A 20,797-nucleotide genomic window follows, 5' to 3' on the forward strand; every position below is an offset into this window, starting at 1 on the left:
AGTCAACTGATTGATAAGAAAGTTTTGAAATCGTTCGTTTCAATTTTTTTTTTCACGATGAATTTCTAATACACGAATGTAAATTTTTCAAAAAGCAAGTTATTTTGTTAAAACCTCATAGAAGTAGTCGAACAATGAAATTCTAGTAAAATATTCTACATAAATAGTTTGTATTTTTCAATTATCTAACAAATACTGAGGAAGATACTAAGATTTTTACAAAAAGTGAATAAAACATGCCCAAAAATACGATATCTTGTAGTATAAATGAAGAAAATTATATGGTTAAAAAAATACTCATGAAATATCGTAATACGAAAATCGGAACTGTGATCAACGATATTATGTGTTACTTCTACATCTGATTTATATTCGTACTACTTCTTATTCGAGGTTTTCATCTGAAACATTCAATAGTATTTGAGATTAAGAATGGAATTAATTATTCCAACATTTCGGAGCAGTACAAATGCACAACTAAACTTACCTGAAAGGTATTTTCTTTTGAAAGCTGTTACCTCTGCTTCCGTCATCGTATCTAGTTTTTCGCACAGCTGCACAAATGAACGATGACCAAGGACTTTCAACATCTTCATGACTGCATCTATGACTTCGATCGCAATATCGGTCTGCAGCATAAAATACCTTTTTAGTACAAGCAATGCGAATTATGGAAGTATGAACATACACAATATCACCGTCTCCCTTCTTTAAAAAAAAAAAAATTGAATAATTTCTCATATCTTTAACAGCAGAACTACAGGGGTGCCCAAAAGTCTGTTTACGCCATAAAAAATCACATAATATAATTCAAGAATATAGACACTGCACCTAAGCCTCCTAAAGAAAAATTAATAACATTGATCTGATAGGAAATTTTATCCTCTACAATTTTCTTCCCTGTCATTTTTCTCTAGGATGCACCGTTCGCCGGGAAAATCAACTTTTATGTCAAAAAACGAGAATTAAAAAAAAAAAACATTAAAAAAATTGGTGGAAAAAATTTAAAATTAATTCAGCAGTTAATTTCAGCTATTTTCAACATGATTCCCATATTTTGATGAAATATAAATAATTTTTTCAAAAAAACACGTCATTTTATTTTTACAAAAACGCCAGACCCTTGAAAGGGGGGGGGGGTGATACCAAAATCAAATTTTGTAAAAATGAAAAAAAAAATCGAGTGATATGTCAAAATGTGGATTTTTTGGGTAGAGAAACACGAATCTGAGGTACTTTTTTCCCTCAAACCCTTTGGGGAGGTGCTACCAAAATCAAACTGTCTCATTAATTAATAGATCAGAGGTACCTCTCGGTTTTGTTGCGATGGAGGTGGGATTTCCTTCCGATCTTCCAGGCGTTGCCGACACATTTCAAATGATCCTGCTGCTGTTTCGAGAAAACCAGGTTAGGGCGTTAGTTTATAGACTGGTTGAAATGTAATCTGAAAATTAATGAAGGTGTATTCAATTAGAAATGACTTAAGCATATAGGCCTACTTACTTATTTGAAAAACTGAAAAGCAAATTATACCTGTAATATCACTACAACTTCATAGATAAGGCACCTATAGTTTTGTTCTTTGAATTTTTGATTAACTCAATTTCACCGTATTTTCCAAAACGACTTAACAGTTTCAACTGATGCATGTAGCCTTCGTCCAGAAAGAGGAGAATCGTTTGTCAACGCAACAATCAATGAAATAGAATTGACTATTCTATATATAGCCCAAATTAACAGCACAGCTACTGCCTACTTTATCATTCCAAGTTGCTGAATGAAAACCGAGCGGTGACGATATCAAATCATCTAAATTAAATCAACCAGATAACCCGTTCATCGCGCATACTGCGCTCCCTTTCTAGCACTAATTCGGTGTATAAAATTGTTTTTTCTCGTTTTTTATGTCTTTTTTTATACTCAATATATACCTAGTTGTTTTTAGATGTTGAATTGTTTTTTTTTTTTTGTTCATTTTGGCTTAATTTATCTAGGTATCTACGTGGTAATAATACCAATAATTATTCACGAAGCGTGAATTAAAAGTATCTGAATTTATTTTTTGTTGGAAAATTTTGATTCCTGCTTAGGAAGAGTAAGTCTTATAGTATTTCAACTAAAATAGGCCTACCAAAAATTGCGAAACACTCGCGACATTTGACTTTATTTAATGAGCCATATGTCGTAATGTAAAAATTCTTCTTTGTAAGCTTTCGAGATTGTCAAAAAAAAAAAAAAAAAAAGGAATAAAATCAGTGTGTTTTTGAGAATTTATTTTTTCCTAACTATGCCTCTGCAGCTGCTCTCACATCGTAATACATAATATTATTATGTCGAATTGTCGAGCGACAGAGCGACTACATTGAATACGAGTTTTTTTTTCTAAAAAAAATGACACGAGAATTCTCACCCCCCCCCCACTTTGTTGGATCCTTTTCATTTCAGGTTTTTGTTTTTTCTCAAAAACACTGTGTAAAAATTTCGTAATCATGGAATGAAATTTTTCTCGTTTTTCATCACTTTATCAGTGATGTGATATTTTTTTTAAACTCCTGAGCAGCGAGGTCTATGTAAAATAATGCCCATCATTCTGAATATTTTCGCACTTGGCTTTTCCTTTTGTGTTGAGACAAAATTTTAAATAATGTTGAAACGGAGCTATTCTAGAGAAAATATTGTGTGATTGGAAAAATTGAAAATACTAGTCTAGTCCAGGAAAAATAGCATTCCATTGGGAAAAGTGAGGTAGAAAGCTGAATTTTGGTATACTGGTCCATTTTTTTGTGCTGAACACGAATCCGATGAGTCCCCGGTCGTCCCTGGTGAGCGTTCTCCCCTATTGTGGATCTAAGCCCCCCAAAACCAGTTTTTTGCAATTTTCTCCCTCGCATTGCATTTTAGCGAAAAATATGTGGTTAGGTAAAAGAATCTACGTCAAATTTCCGATCTAATGATATATCAACTTTCCTCAAATGTGAGGGGTTTTCTAAAAAACACAAAAAAGGGCTATTGGCGCATAAGAGGGGTGAAATGTGCCTCGAGAGCGTTCGGGTTGATATCAGCATTGAACGTGGGTACTATCGATAGACTACCCCGTGAAAAATTTCAGATCCACACCACCTCCCCTTTTTGCGAAACCCCCCTTTTTTGAAATTTCAGTAACACTTTTCTCAGCCCCATTTCAACCGATTTCGAAAATTTTTCTGGAGGTTATGTATATCCTTGATAGGTATCCCCACAAAAATTTTCAACCCCCTCCCCTCATATTTACCCCTCAAAATGGCGTTTTTCCATTTTTTTATGCCTATTTAACAATCAAAATTGCGAAGTACAATTTTGTAAACACGTTTTTTGGATGTATTTTTGGCCCCCAAACATCATATACTATATTAAAAATTTTTGCTTTGGTGCGCCGTGGTGAGAACTTGGAATAATGTATCGTAGGGGGGTGGGGGGTGAAATGGCAATTTTGAAAAAAATGACTATCAATGAGTAGAGTATCGTTTTCATATGATTCGATACCGCTGAGCACGAATATGACCTCAGATTTTCTGCTACACTCACCTACCCCTCTCCAGAGCCCCTCAGCCCCCCTCAATTTTCACGATTTTCGAAATATTGTTATTTTGATGACATTGGTATCATTTCTATGGGAAAATTACATAAGTTCATTATTATTGTACATAAAATTTCTCATAGAATAAGTTACAGCACATGGCTCCCCCTCGAGGGGGGTGTACCCTTGATTTTTTTTCCACGCTAAAAACGTAACAAATCTGTATGTGTACTTGACTGTATAGGTATGCTGAGCATATGTGGCGTATTTATTTCACAGAACGTGTTGGAATGGATACGGGAACAACGAGAAATTTTATGTACAATAACAATGAACTTATGTAATTTTCCCATAGCAATGAAACCAACATCATCAAAATAACTTTATTTCGAAAATTCGTGAAAATTGAGGGGTGCTGAAGGGCTCTGGAGAGGGGTAGGTGGGTGTAGCAGAAAGTCTGAGGTCATATTCGTGCTCAGCGGTATCGAATCATATGAAAACGACACAAATGCCATCAAAATAACTATATTTCAAAAATCGTGAAAATTGAGGGGGGTCGAGGGGCTCTGGAGGAGGGGTAGGTGAGTGTAGCAGAAAATCGGAGGTCATATTCGTGCTCAGCGGTATCGAATCATATGAAAACGACACCAATGTCATCAAAATAACTATATATTTCGAAAATCGTGAAAATTGAGGGGGGCTGAGGGGCTGTGGAGAGGGGTAGGTGAGTGTAGCAGAAAATCTGAGGTCATATTCGTGCTCAGCGGTATCGAATCATATGAAAACGATACCCTACTCATTGATAGTTATTTTTTTCAAAATTGCCATTTCACCCCCCACCCCCCTACGATACATTATTCCAAGTTCTCACCACGGCGCACCAAAGCAAAAATTTCTAATATAGTATTTGATGTTTGGGGGCCAAAAATACATCCAAAAAACGTGTTTACAAAATTGTACTTCGCAATTTTGATTGATAATAGGCATAAAAAAATGAAAAAAACGCCATTTTGAGGGGTAAATATGAGGGGAGGGGGTTGAAAATTTTTGTGGGGATACCTATCAAGGATATACATAACCTCTAGAAAAATTTTCGAAATCGGTTGAAATGGGGCTGAGAAAAGTGTTACTGAAATTTCAAAAAAGGGGGGTTCCGCAAAAAGGGGAGGTGGTGTGGATCTGAAATTTTTCACGGGGTAGTCTCGATGGTACTCACTTTCAATGCTGATATCAACCCAAACGCTCTCGGGGCACATTTCACCCCTCTTATGCGCCAATAGCCCTTTTTTGTGTTTTTTAGAAAACTCCTCACATTTGAATGGTTCCTGCTCCACCTTCCTTGGGGGTAGAAGGAAAGTTGATATATCATTAGATCGGAAATTTGACGTAGATTCTTTTACCTAACCACATATTTTTCGCTAAAATGCAATGCGGGGGAGAAAATTGCAAAAAACTGGTTTTGGGGGGCTTAGATCCACAATAGGGGAGAACGCTCACCAGGGACGACCGGGGACTCATCGGATTCGTGTTCAGCACAAAAAAATGGACCAGTATACCAAAATTCAGCTTTCTACCTCACTTTTCCCAATGACCCTTTTTTTTCATCTAATTTTCCTGGACTAGTCTTACGAGTATTTTCTAACATTTCAGACCTTTGTGAATTTTTTAGGCCGCTAGAATTCCAGCCTGGTTCCCAATTTTCACAGGTTCGTTTCTGTGTTTTTGAAAAATTGCCTTTAGTTAATTCCGTTTTCATAATTCTGTGTTTTCCGAAGAGCAAGAGCAAGAGCTTCTAGAGTCGAGATCTAAGTAGAGGAAACGAAAATTTGAATAGTGTTTGATTTGGAGATATACTTATGTATTTTGATAAAAACAGTAGGTAGGTATCGTTCAGAGGATCGTGCACGTCTTTCAACCCCTTATCATCATCGCGTTGCATCCAAATACATACGATTCTCTCATATTCGAAGAACAATGTCTTTTGCGTTTTCTATCTATTTCAGTCATCGCAAAATCTGTATTATTCCTAAATTACCCCTCATGTATTATTTTTCCGATGAAAAACTCTTCGTTCATCGTTTCATTCAATCTTCGTAGAATTTTCCATTCGGCTTGGAAATGTATTATAATTTTCTCGAATGGCAACACTGAATCGGACCAGTTTTGCCGTTTTATAAACGGTGCAGTTTTGTTTCGGTTCATTTAAAGCTCTTTAATACAAGTATGGAAATAGATTATGCTCTCAAGAAAGTCTTAGCATTTTACGTATGTATTACGTACTGCGCATGGCAGGTTGGTGTCGTCACGCGGTGGTGGTGGGTGGAGCAACCAATGGGGTGCAACGTTGTACGTGAACAGCTGATTTGATGCTTGCTCGCGCACTGCGCAGTACGTAAAACTTACGTAAAATCCTATGACTTTCTTAAGAGTATAATCTATTTCCATACTTGTATTAAAGAGCTTTAGGTTCATTGACAGTCGTAGCATTTTACGTAAGTTTTACGTACTGCGCACGCGTCAAATCAGCTGTTCACTAATCGTTAGCCGCCGCAAAATTAGATTTTACTCCGACCAATCAAAATGGTTTTACCACACCCTCTACACCACCCAGCTGAAGGTGTTTTGATAAATCCTGATTCCTGATAACAAACTTACAATTTTTTTGAAAATAAATTATTCAAGTTTCCCGATTTCACGTATTTGTTGAGTACTAATCTAATTTGTTGATTAAAAATTAAAATATGACATCATGTCATTCATTTGTGATAATTGTGGTAAATCTTTCTCGCGATTCTTTAACTTGCAAAGACACTGTAAAAATGCTCATGATATAATTCTTCAAACTCAGAAGAACAATAATAAAGAGAAAGAACCTGAAAAACATGCAAACCCAAATAAATCATCGGAATCTTACTCATGCCCGATCCAAGAGTGTGATTTTGTGGGCAATAAAACCAAAAATTTTGATTTACATTTTACAAATGATCACCCGAACCTAGAAATTGATAAGAAAGAAATGAGTTTTCAAAATGTGGAAGAGTTTATGGTAAAAATGAAAAATGATTTGTATTCTTACTCTGCTGTACTTTACTTACTTTTTTTTTCGTTTTCCCCTCCATTTCAGGAGTAATTTCTAATAAAATTATAATTCTCTCATGTATCCGTGTTTTCTCCTTTATAGACCTGGAAATCTTCGGTGGAGAAACAGAATAAGTGTCGATTCGTTATTCATACTGGACGAACAGCGAAGTATGAATATTATTACTGCCATCGGTCAGGTCGATTTACGAGTGAACGCACAGGAAAACGATTTTTGAAAACCCAAGGTTCATGTAAATTTGGTTCTTATTGTCCTGCCAAGATTTGTGCTAAAATATCGGATTGTGGGAAGTTCAACGTCACATTTGTTTCTACTCATGTAGGGCACCAACACGATGTGGCCCATTTGACCATATCTCCCAATACTAAGAAGCAATTAGCTCAAAAAATGTTGCTAAAAATTCCTGATAATGTTATTATCGAAGATATCCAAGAATCTGTGACCGATGACATTCAACGAGTACATTTATTGACCAAACAAGATCTGTACAACATTCGTCGCGAATTTAAAATTCCCATTGATGATTCGAAAAAAGATGAGAATGATGCCATTAGCGTTGACTTACTAGTACAGCAACTGCGGAAAAATGACGCAGCCGGAGCGCAATCATTATTAATCGAAGAAATCACGGAAATGATAAAAACGCCGGAAGATAACACGTACTTTACCAATGAATTGATCAAGTTGAAAAACCATTTCTTGTTGAAAAACTCTGCTGTACAAATACCTGTTCTGATGTCGAAGCCAACGGATGGTGAAAAGAAGACAAAAATTCAAAAGAAAGCCGATAGCAGTTCAAATATTATTCCTCAGCGCCGACTGTACTCTACTAAGAAAAAAACCACATCTAAACGTAAAAAAATTATCAAAAAGCCAACGTTGGCAGAAAAAGCTGCTGTTTCTTCCGTAAATTTTTTAATTCCGTCACTTCAAGGACCGCAGAAGACTGGAAACGTAATTTTGCTAAGTCAGAAAGATGTGAATGAATGAAAAAAAGATGAAAATATGTATTAAGGTACCTATTATTATGTAGTTACGAAAAAGATTGATGAAAAAGAGTCCAAAGAAAGAAACTCTAGAGTCTTAGATATTAATTTCTTGACATGTTGTATTATTGAAATATTTTATTTGTAAGGTTTTTACCATTCATTATGTGATGAATAATGTTTTTGGTGCTTTTCGTAATAAAACAATCACTTTTTTCACTCCTTTTCTCCATACAATTCATAGAGTAGAAAATAGAAAGTGAAAATCATCTCAATCCTAAGATCTACGTTTTCAAACACACTACAGTGTTATCACTATTTTCAATGGGTTGCTATGGAAACGTACAGCTCGTTTTCATTGGTCGGAGTAAAATCTAATTTTGCGGCGGCTAACGATTAGTCAGCTGTTCACGTACAACGTTGCACCCCATTGGTTGCTCCATCGCGTGACGACACCAACCTGCCATGCGCAGTACATATTAACACGTACGTAAAATGCTATGACTTTCTTAAGAGCATAATCTATTTCCATAGTAAACAGTGCACGGTTTCAGTTCAGGTACACATCTTTGAGTATATTATATACTCAAAGGTACACATTCGAAAACATCGATAAGATGATAAGCCAGTCGTGCGTTTTCTGCGGTTCGTTTAAGGTGTTGTGTGTTAATTTTGTTCAGCTGTTCTTTTTTTCGTAGTTTTCCGGCTTCTGTTAATTAATTTGTATCGTGTAAATGAATAATTTTCGCGTTATTTGTTCTATAATCTGTTTAAATCGAAGCTAAACTCGAACAGGACGTGGTAATCTTGCAGTTTCGAAGACTACTTTGGATCACCGATATCTCGCTTTGATCGAGGTAAACACGTAAATTTGAGTAAGAATTTAATATTACCGACTTCATCGTGTGTATATCATAGGTTTAATTTATTTACATTTTAATTCAGCTGAATCGCAATATGATTAATTAAATAATAATACGTCAGACTAAACAACACTCTAGGTGTTCGAGTAGGTACGAGGAGTAGTAATTCGATGTAAACAACTCGATGGATTTTTACCTTTGTCGTTCTCGTAACTGGTAATAGTATATTACTTAACTGTTCGGTAAAGTGCGTGAATACCAACGAGTGTGATTTTTGCAGCGCGAGCCGAAGGCGAGCGTTGCAAAGCACACGAGTTGGTGTTCACGTACATTTGCCGAATCGTTGAGTAATATGTTTTACTTAATTAGTATAGGTAAAGCTCTCAGTGCCTCACTGTTTAAAACAAGGCAGTTGTCTTTAAGTCACTATGCGTACAAAATTACACAAAAATGTAAAAAAAATTACAATTGTAGTTCTTTAATTATTCATCTAAATGGCAACCCTGCTTTACATTCGAAGCATGCTTTTCAGTAGATAGAAAAGATAACGTACATGTGATAGTGATTTTGATTTCTTGAATATGAATTTCTTTCTTCTTATTCGTTTAATTTTGAAATAAAGCAATGGGTGTTTGATTTTTATCTATCAGAAAATGAATTCCGTTTTGTTTTAGTTTATTTATTCACAAAATCAATTTCGATTTTTAGTATTTACATCTAAAATGTGAAGTGATGATAACAAAGTGGTGTGAATTTTACTGAAGTACATAGTTATGTACTCGTACATACAATTTATTCTTCAAAAAAGAATTTTAAAACATGGTTACTTGATATCTTTTGAAACTAAATTTCATCGTATACCTTCGAATGAACTGGCTGAAAGTAGATTACAGATTTACGTACATGTGATTTCTTACTTCTTTGAGTGAATTTTACTTCGTTTAGTTCGTTTAGTTTTGAAATAAATCGTGGGTGTTCAATTTCTATCTATCAGAAAATGAATTTTGTTTTGTTTATAATGTGATGATAACAAAGTGATGTGAATTTTACCAAAGTACTTATGTACTCATATTATGTATTACCGTTTATTCTCGAAATTAGTTACACTTCACTTGATCATTCTCAATGTGTGTTTTGTTTGTAAATCAACTCTCCCAAGGAATTATCAACAGGTACTGTGGTCTATGATGTTCTTACTTTGAAAAAATTATTCATAAAAGAATTTAACAACGTAACTTGATATCTTTTGAAAGTTGAAACTAAATTTCATCGAATATGTACGAATATGAGGAATGAACTGGCCAAAACCCTTAATCATAGTATTGAAAGTACAGAAGAATATTTACTTTAGTAGTTCAGTTAGAATAGATTCGCTCAAAAACGTCTGAAAAATGTTATAAAGATTCACTAATCGCCATTTTATGCATACTCACATATACTGTGTGTCACAAAAATATTCGGAATCACGGTTATTGTTATTTCAAAGCAAGAAATTTCGTGAAAAAATGTATCAAAATGGAAACTGAAAACGGCATGTTGTAGCCCATTGTTTCCTCTTCAAGAATCATCATTCAACTTTCGTTTTAATCCCCTACATCAAACGTGAGAAATTTTCAAACTAAAACGGATGAAAAAAATAAGTTACAAAAATATTCGGACTCGTGTAAAACTCCCATAAGAAGATGAGGTGAATTTTCCATTTTCTTCGGATTGTAGGAACCGGTTCATTGATCGGTCGGTTTGACCACATATTCCATAATTTAATATACTTTCTGAACATATTATGGCGTTAAGTTTGCTCCCAGATTTTTTGAAAGCTCTAGAGGTATGGTGCGAAAAAATTAAACCAAAAACGACTAAAAAATACATGTGTTTCAATGTGAGAATATTTCATTTTTTTTCGCACCATACCTCTAGAGCTTTCAAAAGATCTAGGAACAAATTTAACGCCATAGTATGTTCAGAAAGTACATTAAATTATGGAATATGTGGTCAAACCGATCCGATCAATGAATCAGTTCCTACAATCTGAAGAAAATGGAAAATTCACCTCATCTTCTTATGGGAGTTTTACACGAGTCCGAATATTTTTGTAACTTATTTTTTTCATCCGTTTTAGTTTGAAAATTTCTCACGTTTGATGTAGGGGATTAAAACGAAAGTTGAATGATGATTCTTGAAGAGGAAACAATGGGCTACAACATGCCGTTTTCAGTTTCCATTTTGATACATTTTTTCACGAAATTTCTTGCTTTGAAATAACAATAACCGTGATTCCGAATATTTTTGTCACTCACAGTAGGTATTGTTGATATTACGGTTGTGTCACTGATAAACTCGCGTCAGTACCGTACTGCTGAAAGTAGCCGGTAAAGTGTAACAATACCGCTCTGAAAACAGTGCGGTACTGAGAGTTTTACCTATACCTATTAAGTAAATAATAATTATCGAACTCGAATCATTCTATTGTATTTTATTTCACGTTTGAACCTTTCTGTTGGTCAGGAATAATCGTCGTCGGTATTCTATTCCAAGTTGTATAAATTCAACTCGAGTAAATTCCACCGGTCTATATAGAAACAGTCGCCAGGTACGATTCGGATTCGGCGCCGAGCTCCAGCAACGAAATCGAAAGCATTTGAATTATTTTCTCGTGTAGGTAAGTATTTTTACTTTCTACACAGTTCTTTTTGCGGTTCGTACGGAAATTTCGCGAATTCTCGGTCATCTTCCTCTTCGTACTCTTGTATAGTCCACTTTCAGCAGTCGACCAGTTCAAATCTGCACCGAATTCATCATCGTCAAGTTCACCTGTTGCTGTGTATTTGTACAGTATCTTAAGATCAATGTGGTATTTCTTCGACAATATTCTGCTCGTTGATCTTGGCTCAGGCTGTTGGTTGCTGTGAAGAAAATAAACCAGACGTTTACCACACCCTGGTATTATTTCGTTCTACTCTTGGTGGGTCTCGTCATCGTCTGTTTTTCTTTTCGAAAGCCTGTCTGAATGAAGAGTAAATCCATACGAGTGGCAGCAGATGGTAGAGTGATCATTTTGGTGGCTTATTTCTCATTGTTTGAGTCCTCCAGTTCGGATGAGAAATTCTCTGAGTTATTTACCTTTACCTCGTATCTACAACTGAGGAGGATATTCGTGGTCGAATGCATCATTTTTTAAATCTCTTCCTCATCTTCGTATTCTTGGAAAGTATCGAAGCTTTTACGACGACGAGGCTACGCGATCGTAAAATACGTATTTCAATCATCGTGGCAACAAGTGCTGAAGTGCGTTTTCCGATTTTTGGTGAATTTTTGAAAATCGAATTTAAGCCAAAAATGAGGGAAAAAATCAAAATTTTACCAAATTGACCAAGAAAGCTGAAATTTGGGATATACCCTATTTTCGACATGCCAAATCGATTGGAAACGGTTTCAACCCGTTTTGAGCAGTTCTGGAGCCTCCAGCAGATTTTTGAAACTCGAAATTCCCACAAAATTCCATCAAATTGGAGTTGTAAAGCTAAAATTCATTCTAAAAACTAATTTCAATATGCTACGAAGTACTGCAGGTGAATTTCAAGTTGTTTTGGAGGCTCCAGCGACTTTTTGAAAATTCCTGAAACCTCCATCAGATTTTTGAATCTTTTAAATTTTCACAAAATTTCATCAAATGGAGATGGAAAGCTGAAATTTACTCTACACTCCAATTTTAACACCCTCAGAAGACGACTTTAGGTGGGTTCAAGTAATTTTAGGGCCACCAGCGACTTTTTTTGAAAATTACTGGAGCCTCTAGCAGATTTTTGGAACTTTAAATTTTCACAAAATTTCATCAAATGGAGATGGAAAGCTGAAATTTATTCCACACTTCAATTTTAACACCCTCTGAAGACGATTTCAGGTGGGTTCAAGTCATTTTAGGGCCTCCAGCGACTTTTTTGAAAATTACTGGAGCCTCCAGTAGATTTTTGAAACTTGAAATTTCCCCAACATTAATTTATCAAATGGAGTTTGCAAGCTGAAATTTACTTCGCAGACTACATGGTGGTTTCAAATGGTTTTGAAGCTTCCAGCTACTTTTAGGAAATTTCAATTTTCCAAAAAACCGTCAAACAACCTTTCAAAAAGTTGCTGGAGGCTCCAAAAAGACTTGAAATTCACCAGCAGTCAACTTCGTAGCGTATTGAAATCAGTGTGCAGAATGAATTTCGACTCTCCATCTTGGTTTGATAACATTTTGGGGAAATTTCAAGTTTCAAAAATCTACTGGAGGCTCCAGTAATTTTCAAAAAAGTCGTTGAAGGCTCTAAAATGACTTGATATCCACCAGAAGCCGTTTTCAGAGGGTGTTAAAGTTGGAGTGTAGAGTAAATGTCAGCTTTCCATCTCTTTTTGATGAAATTTTGTGAAAATTTAAAGTTTCAAAAATCTGCTGGAGGCTTCAGGAATTTTCAAAAAGTCACTGGAGGCTCCAAAACAACTTGAAATTCACCTGCAGTACTTCGTAGCGTATTGAAACTAGTTTTTAGAATGAATTTTAGCTTTACAACTCCAATTTGATGGAATTTTGTGGGAATTTCGAGTTTCAAAAATCTGCTGGAGCCTCCGAACTGCTCAAAACGGGTTGAAACCGTTTCCAATCGATTTGGCATGTCGAAAATAGGGTATATCCCAAATTTCAGCTTTCTTGGTCAATTTGGTAAAATTTTGATTTTTTCCCTCATTTTTGGCCTAAATTCGATTTTCAAAAATTCACCAAAAATCGGAAAACGCACTTTAGCACTTGAAATTTGGACAGGTGATGAATTTTTGCATGATCTTTCGATCTACCTTTTTGCATTTTTAGTGCCATTATCAGCCTTAAGTTGAATAAAATTTTGAAAACAAAATTCTTCAAAAAACTCTTACGTACAATTTTTTTGAGGTGGGGGGGGGGGTGTTTTGAATTACTAGATTATGAATGATTATTCCAATCGCTTTTGTTACTCAGGTTGGTTTTGAAAACAAAAACTGTAATTTCGTTGAGGGTGAAGAATTTGAGTTGTAGATATGGCAATAAGGAGGTGGGTCCTGTATGAAACCGAGGATGGGGGGGTGATTTTCGAAAAAATCGTGTTCTTTCGCAATAGGTCGATCTATGGTATTGCCATCAAAATCAAAGGCCTTTTTAAGGGTTCTACTGAGTAATTGAAAATTTGCTAATCGTTTACATATTTTTGGATTAGTTGATATTTTGAGAATATTTTCTTCGAGAATGTTTCGCATTAATGACTACTAAAAATATTGAAACATATCAATTGCAAAAAGCTCGTACACAAAAGTTCAAAATTTTTAAGACGTGAAAATTTACCAGATAGGATCAAATTTCATTTTGAAAGTTTGGTGGAAATGGACTAAAAAATTCTCAAACCAGTATACTCGTACATGTTGGCTAAACTTGTCGTAATAATTGCATTCCCATCAAAGGATTCTGGGTCATTCCACGTTAATTGGACCAAGAGGTGGTGGGGGGTTCGGCGATTGGTTTGAAATTTTTCCTGTGGAAAGACCTTCCGAAGGGATGACCAATGGGGTAAATTGCAGCCCTCTAGCCCATTTTTAAAGGCAGCTAGGGGGTGTCAAAGTTTTCAGTGAACTTAAAATATCATATCTGGCAGTATTTCATAAATCGATTTCTCGACCAAGTAGACCTACAGATTTTTCGCGAAAAAATTCCGATTTCAGAGAGAAAAAAAGAGATAGGTAACTACCTATTTATACGAGATCTACAATCAACCAAATCATCGCCCAAAAAAATTGAAAATCGAGGTATCGAATGATAATGTAATAGTATTTCTCCCTGAGATTGTGTATCGCATGAAAAAAGGAAGTGGTTAGTAGGTAGGTGATTTCAGGCCATTTTGGAACGTCCATGCAGAAACTGGTTGATCAATTCCAGTTTTTGGAAAAACGTCATAAAATCTCGTTGAAAAATCATTTTCGACGTATTGTTGAGACGAAACGATAACAATAACGTTTCATAAATTTTAATCTGTTCAGAAATATTTTTTTTTCACAATTTTCGAAAAAAATGAAACGTAATTTTTGAGCACGTTTAGATAGAGAGGTAATATGAAAAATCATATTGGATGGTGATAAATAAATACCTAGTTTAAAATTCAATTTGGAACAATTTTTTTGATATTTTTGCATTTTTAGTGCCATTATTAAGTTGAATAAAATTTTGAAAACAAAATTCTTTAGAATGAATTTTTTAATTTTTCAAAAAACTCTTACGTACAAATTTTTTTGAGGTGTGGGGGGGGGGTGTTTTGAATTACTGATTATTCCAATCGCTTTTGTTACTAAGGTTGGTTTTGAAAACAAAAACTGTAATTTTGTTGAGGGTGAAGAATTTGAGTTGTAGATATGGCAATAAGGAGGTGGGTCCTGTATGAAATCGAAGATAGGGGGGGGGGTGATTTTCGAAAAAATCGTGTTCTTTCGCGATAGGTCGATCTATGCTATTGCCATCAATATAAAAGGCCTTTTTTAGGGTTCTACTGAGTAATTGAAAATTTGCTAATCGTTTATTTTTGGATTAATTGATATTTTGAAAATATTTTCTTCGCGAATGTTTCGCATTGACTACAAAATATTGAAAGATATCGATCCTGGAACTAAGGAAATATTATGGAACGCAGTGATGCCATATTTTAGATTTTAAAAAATCGAGAAAAATCGCCAATTTAGGAAATTTTTTTGATTTTTCCTGAAAGTTGGCAAAAATGACCAAAACATTGACACCACGAGCGTACTAAAATATTTCTTCAGTTTTAGGAATGGTATTTATCTTTTAATATAGCCTGTTTGGCATCAATAATGCGAAAAACGTATTTGCGAAGAATCCTACTGAACATTTTTTATAAAAAATGTTTGGTAGTATATTTCGGGCAAATTTTGTTGAAAATTGTCTAAAACAGATGTTCAATTTCTCTAATTTTTCTAAAATAGTTCAAAAAATGGATCTTTTCCCAGATTTTCTTCTCATTCAAGAAATTTGGGAATGATGATACTTTCAAAAGAAAAAGAAAAAAAAACAAACAACATTCCTCACATCACATCTCTCTCCAACTCGATCACTATCGCGATGGTCGGAATGTCCTAACTGTCTAATCTACAGATTATCCAATTAGATCTTAATTTCTCAAATTTTGAAGAAATTTAACTCCTGTTGAATCGACTTGAGGAAGTTTTTTTCGAATTCTTCTTCTGCTCCTAATTGTGTTGGCATGTGAGAGGTAATTTTGGAGCCCATCATCATAAACCTACCATCCTGTATATAAGACGTGTTCCTGGATTGGTCTGCCAAAACTCAACTGTAGATAGTACTCGTGGAGACGAACAAAAAATGTTGCATATCATGAGAAATTGCCCATCTTCAAAATTGAAGTGGTAAAATTGATTCAAAGTCCCATATAGATTTCGAAAATCTTGAATTTTCAAATTATGTTTACCCCTTCAATTTTGAAGATGAAAATTTGTCATTGACGGTTGAAATTTGGAATTTGAGGAAAAAATACTCAAAATGTCAAAATGCACATTTTTTCTATTTCGATTTCCAAAATGAATTTTCGATGTAGGGATACGAAAATTTTCCGAAAAGTTTCTCTAGGTAATACCGACAAAATCAGATTGACAGTGTGGATTTTTATTTCAAAAAAAAAATTGAAATTTGAGTTTCAAGGTCATTTTATAAAAATGTCATTTTGTGTAAAAATGAGATTCTATAAATTTTGAAATTTTTTACAGAAAGCTGACAAGGGAACCTCTGGGGGTGTCATACTCCAGAGCATAGTCTAAAATCCCCAAAAACAGATTTTCAGCTGCCCAAGTTCAATTTTTGATTTTTGGCGAATTTTTGAAAATTCAAAATTGACTATTTTTGGCGATTTATGCTTTTTTTTTAAAAAAAGTACGTACTTAATCAATGAAAATGGCCAAAATAAATCCCAAAACTAATATTAATTACCCGAATCCAAATTTCACCATTTCTAGCCATTCTGGAGCCTCCAGCGCGATTTTTCAATTTCTCCAGAACTTTGAATTTGCTTCAGAAGGCGTGAATATGAAGTTGGGCAGCTAAAAATCGAGTTGTGTATTATACTCGACCTATTTAACGAGTTTATCTACATTTGAATTTTCTTCTCATTCAAAAAATTTGGGAATAATGACTCCCAACAGAAAAGAAAAAAAAAACATTCCTGCCATCCCATCTCTCTCCAACTCGATCACTATCGCGATGGTCAGAATGCCCTAGATTTGTAGCGAGCGTGATTATAAGATAAGATAATTCTATGCACCATATATACATTGTATGTACTTGCACTCTCATTACAAAATATTCTCGTTGCAACGAGTACATTTGTAATGAGAGTACAAGTACAATGTATACATGGTGCATATAGAGCATAGAATTATCTTATCTTATAATCACGCTCGCTACGAAGTCTCATTCTTTACGCTCGCTACAGATTATCCAATTAGATCTTGATTTCTCAAATTTTGAATAAATTTAACTCCTGCTGAATCGACTTGAGGATGTTTTTTCAAATTCTTCTGCTGCTCCTAATTGTGTTGGCATGTGAGAGGTACTTTTGGAACCCATCATCACAAACCTACCATCCTGTGTAAGGGATGTTCCTGGATTTTGGTCTGCTAAAATGCAACTGTAGATAGTACTCGTGGACACGAACAAAAAATGTTATCATGAGAAATTGTCCATCTTCAGAATTATTGAAGTGGTAAATTTGATTCAAAATTTCCAAATTTGTCGCACCCGTAGGTATATGTAAATTTCAAAAATTTTGTATTTTCAAATAATGTTTGCCCCTTTAATTTTGAAGATAAAAATTCGTCATTGACGGTTGAAAAGTGATAAATTATATGCTAAGGAGTATAACTTTGTGAAGCAATTTTTTTTTTTTGAAAAAATGGAGGTTTCAAAATTTTATTTTGGAATTTGGGTAAATACTCGAAATGGATATTTTTATTATCCCGATTTCCAAAATGAATTTTCGATGTAGGGATTCGAAAATTTTCTGTAGGTAATATCAACAAAATCAGAAAATTTTGAATAATATACTACGTCAAAATTTTGTGAAGCCAAAATACAAAATTTTGAGAAAAATCGAAAATGATTTTCTGAACAAGATTGTGACATTTACAAAAATGTGGGAATGACGTACCATAATTTTCAAATCAAAAAAATTTTTGGTCAAAAATGAAAAGACTGAAGGTATGGATTTTTTTTTTTGGAAACAAAAATAGAATTTGAGTTTCATGGTCATTTCATAAAAAATGTCATTTTGTGTAAAATTGAGATTCTATAAATTTTGAAATTTTTCTATAGAAAGCTGGCCTCTTGAGATGTAACACTCCGATTTGAACGGGACCGCGATTTTTGGAAAGAGCATAGTCCAAAACCCCCAAAACCAAACTTTCAGCTTCCCAAGTTCATTTTTCGATTTTTGGCGAATTTTTGAAAATTCAAAATTGACTGTTTTTGGCGATTTATGCTTTTTTTAAAAAAATACGTACTTGATGGATAAAAATGGCCAAAATAAGTCCCAAAACTAATATTAATTGCCCAAATCCAAATTTCACCATTTCCAGCCATTCTCTAGCCTCCAGCGCGATTTTTCAATTTCTCCAGAATTTTGAATTTGCTCCAGAAGACGTGAATATGAAGTAGGGCAGCTAAAAATCGAGTTGTGTATTATACTCGACTTGTTTAACGAGTATATCTACATTTGAGCCAATTTTGGGAGTGACACTTCGAAAGTGGTTTTTTTTGACCAGCTTTTTTCAAAATTAAAAAATCCAAAAAATCAAAAGTTTCCCGTTTGTGTATAAATTTTCGAAATTCGCGCGAATCGCTGTATTTTGTTCAAAACAAACCCCCCAAATTCAAATTTCACAATTTCCAGTCATTCTGGAGCCTCCAGCGCTATTTTTCAATTTCTCCAGAATTTTTAATTTGCTCCAGAAGGCGTGAATATGAAGTTGGACAGCTAAAAATCGAGTTATGTATTATACTCGACCTGTTTAACGAGTTAATCCGCGTTTGAGCTGATTTTGAGAGTGACACCTCAAGAGTGGTTTTTTGAGGTGTTACTTTCGCTCCAAAACGGCTGGAAATGGTAGAATTTGCACTCGGGGGGTTAGTTCTTGAAGAAATACAGCGATTCGCGCAAATTTCAAAAAATTCCACACAAACGGTTATTTTTTGGATTTTTTAATTTTGAAAAAAGGTGGTCAAAAAACCACTCTTGAGGTATCACTTCCAAAATCGGCGCAAATGTAGATAAACTCGTTAAACAGGTTGAGTATAATACACAACTCGATTTTTAGCTGCCCAACTGCATATTCACGCTTTCTGGAGCAAATTCAAAATTCTGGAGAAATTGAAAAATCGCGCTGGAGGCTCCAGAATGGGTGGAAACTGTTGAATTCGGATTGGAGGGGGTTAGTTTTGGACAAAATACAGCGATTTCCGTAAATTTTGAAAATATCCACACAAACGGGAAACTTTTGATTTTTTGAATTTGTTAATTTTGAAAAAAGCTGGTCAAAAAACCACTTTCGAGGTGTCACTCCCAAAATCGGCTCAAATGTAGATAAACTCGTTAAAAAGGTCGAGTGTAATATATAACTCGATTTGTAGCTTCCTAACTTCATATTCACGCCTTCTGGAGCAAATTCAAAATTCTGGAGAAATTGAAAATCGCGCTGGAGCCTCCAGAACGGGTGGAAATTGTAAAATTTTGATATGGGGGTTAGTTACGAGCAAAATGCAGCGATTCGCGCAAATTTCAAAAATTGCCACACAAGTGGGAAACTATTGATTTTTTTGGATTTTTCAATTTTGGAAAAAAAGCTGTTCAAAAAGCCACTTTTGAGGTGTCATTCTCAAAATCGGGTCAAATGTGGATAATCTCGTTAATCAGGTCGAGTGTAATATACAACTCGATTTTTAGATGCCCAACTTCATATTCACGCCTTCTGGAGCAAATTCAAAATTCTGGAGGAATTGAAAAATCGGGCTGGAGGCTCCAGAATGGCTGGAAATGGTGAAATTTGGATTTGGGTTATTAGTATTGGTTTTCGGACTTATTTTGACCATTTTTATTGATCGAGTACGTACTTTTAAAAAAAAAAGCATAAATTGCAAAAACAGTCAATTTTGAATTTTCAAAAATTCGCCAAAAATCGAAAAATGAACTTGGACAGCTGAAAATTTCCTTTTGGGGGTTTTAGACTATGCTCTTTCCAAAAATCGTGGTCTCGTTCAAATCGGAGTGTAACACCTCAAGCGGTTCCCTTGTGAGACATAAAAGTTCAAAGAATCTCCAATGTGAAAGATCGCTTACTGGGGTCAAATTTCATTTTGGAATTTTTGGTAGAAATGGGCTAAAAAATTTTCAAACCCGTATACATTTTGGCCAAACTTGGGGTAATAGATTTTGCATTCCCAAAATAGGATTCCATAAATTGTGAAAATTTCTCACGGAAAGCTTCTACTCGAAAGTTTGAACGTTTTATAATGTAAGGGACGAACAAAAAAAGTTATTATGACAAGTTTTTGTTTTCAAAATTGAAGGGGCAAACACATTTTGAAAATTCAAAATTTTCAAAATCCAAGTATAAAAGGGTATGACAAATTTGGAAATTTTGAATCAAGTTTGCCCCTTCAATTTTGGAGATGGGCAATTTCTCATAACAACATTTTTTGTTCGTCTACTCGAGTAGTATGGGATGTGGGCATCATTTGAATGATTCAAACATTTCCCTATTTTTCATAATCATTTCAAAATGAGTATCTAGATTTCGAGTCAAGATAGGCAACCAGTCGTTAGAACGTATATTTTGTTCGTCTCCTCGAGCAGGTACTATCTACAGCCTACAGTTGAATTTTGGCGAGCGATTCCTTCGAAACACCCTGTACACTGTACAGAGGGTGAAGGATGCTTTCTAAAAATACAATTAGGTAATGGACATTTCTTGGTGAAAATGCTACGAAATTTGGAAGCTGACTGAAGGGTTCTCAATTTAAACGATTCGAAGCCTTTCTTTCTTGTCTTTCAGATTTTTTGATCTCCAAAATCGATTCAGGAATTTTGAAAATGACTCGTGTGTTTCGTAGTATTTACCTAATTAATTGTTCCATTCTTTATTTTATGGTACCTACCTAATATTTCTTGGCATGCCACTCCTGTGACCTATCTAAGTGAGGAAAACATTTTTTCGAAAA

General features: G+C 34.8%; 2 protein-coding genes and 1 long non-coding RNA gene across 5 annotated transcripts in view; 2 read left to right on the forward strand and 1 right to left on the reverse strand.

The window, feature by feature from the left end:
* Positions 1 to 151: 151 nt before the first annotated feature.
* LOC135837534 (uncharacterized) lies at positions 152 to 1,745 on the reverse strand. Its single transcript, XR_010557211.1, has 4 exons — positions 1,534 to 1,745; positions 1,310 to 1,444; positions 488 to 629; positions 152 to 401 (listed from the first exon to the last, which is right to left on the reverse strand). It is a non-coding gene; the product is annotated as an uncharacterized LOC135837534 (long non-coding RNA).
* A 4,363-nt stretch (positions 1,746 to 6,108) lies between these two features.
* Positions 6,109 to 8,038, forward strand: LOC135837537 (uncharacterized). Its single transcript, XM_065352850.1, has 2 exons — positions 6,109 to 6,602; positions 6,738 to 8,038. Exons 1-2 carry the CDS (start codon positions 6,306 to 6,308, stop codon positions 7,644 to 7,646), a joined length of 1,206 nt encoding a protein of 401 aa, XP_065208922.1. The 5' UTR covers positions 6,109 to 6,305; the 3' UTR covers positions 7,647 to 8,038.
* A 156-nt stretch (positions 8,039 to 8,194) lies between these two features.
* The window catches only part of LOC135837547 (uncharacterized), a 33,546-nt gene continuing 20,943 nt past the window's right edge, over positions 8,195 to 20,797 (forward strand). For 2 of the 3 annotated variants that reach the window (XM_065352877.1, XM_065352861.1), the window contains exons 1-2: positions 8,195 to 8,499; positions 11,011 to 11,164. The gene's annotated coding sequence lies outside the window, so the exon portion shown is untranslated. Of the gene's footprint in view, positions 8,518 to 11,010; positions 11,165 to 20,797 lie in introns of all 3 variants that reach the window. The other variant, XM_065352869.1, reaches the window with a different exon arrangement.

This window comes from Planococcus citri, chromosome 1 (genome assembly GCF_950023065.1).
Source record: "Planococcus citri chromosome 1, ihPlaCitr1.1, whole genome shotgun sequence".
Taxonomy (NCBI): Eukaryota; Metazoa; Arthropoda; class Insecta; order Hemiptera; family Pseudococcidae; genus Planococcus; species Planococcus citri.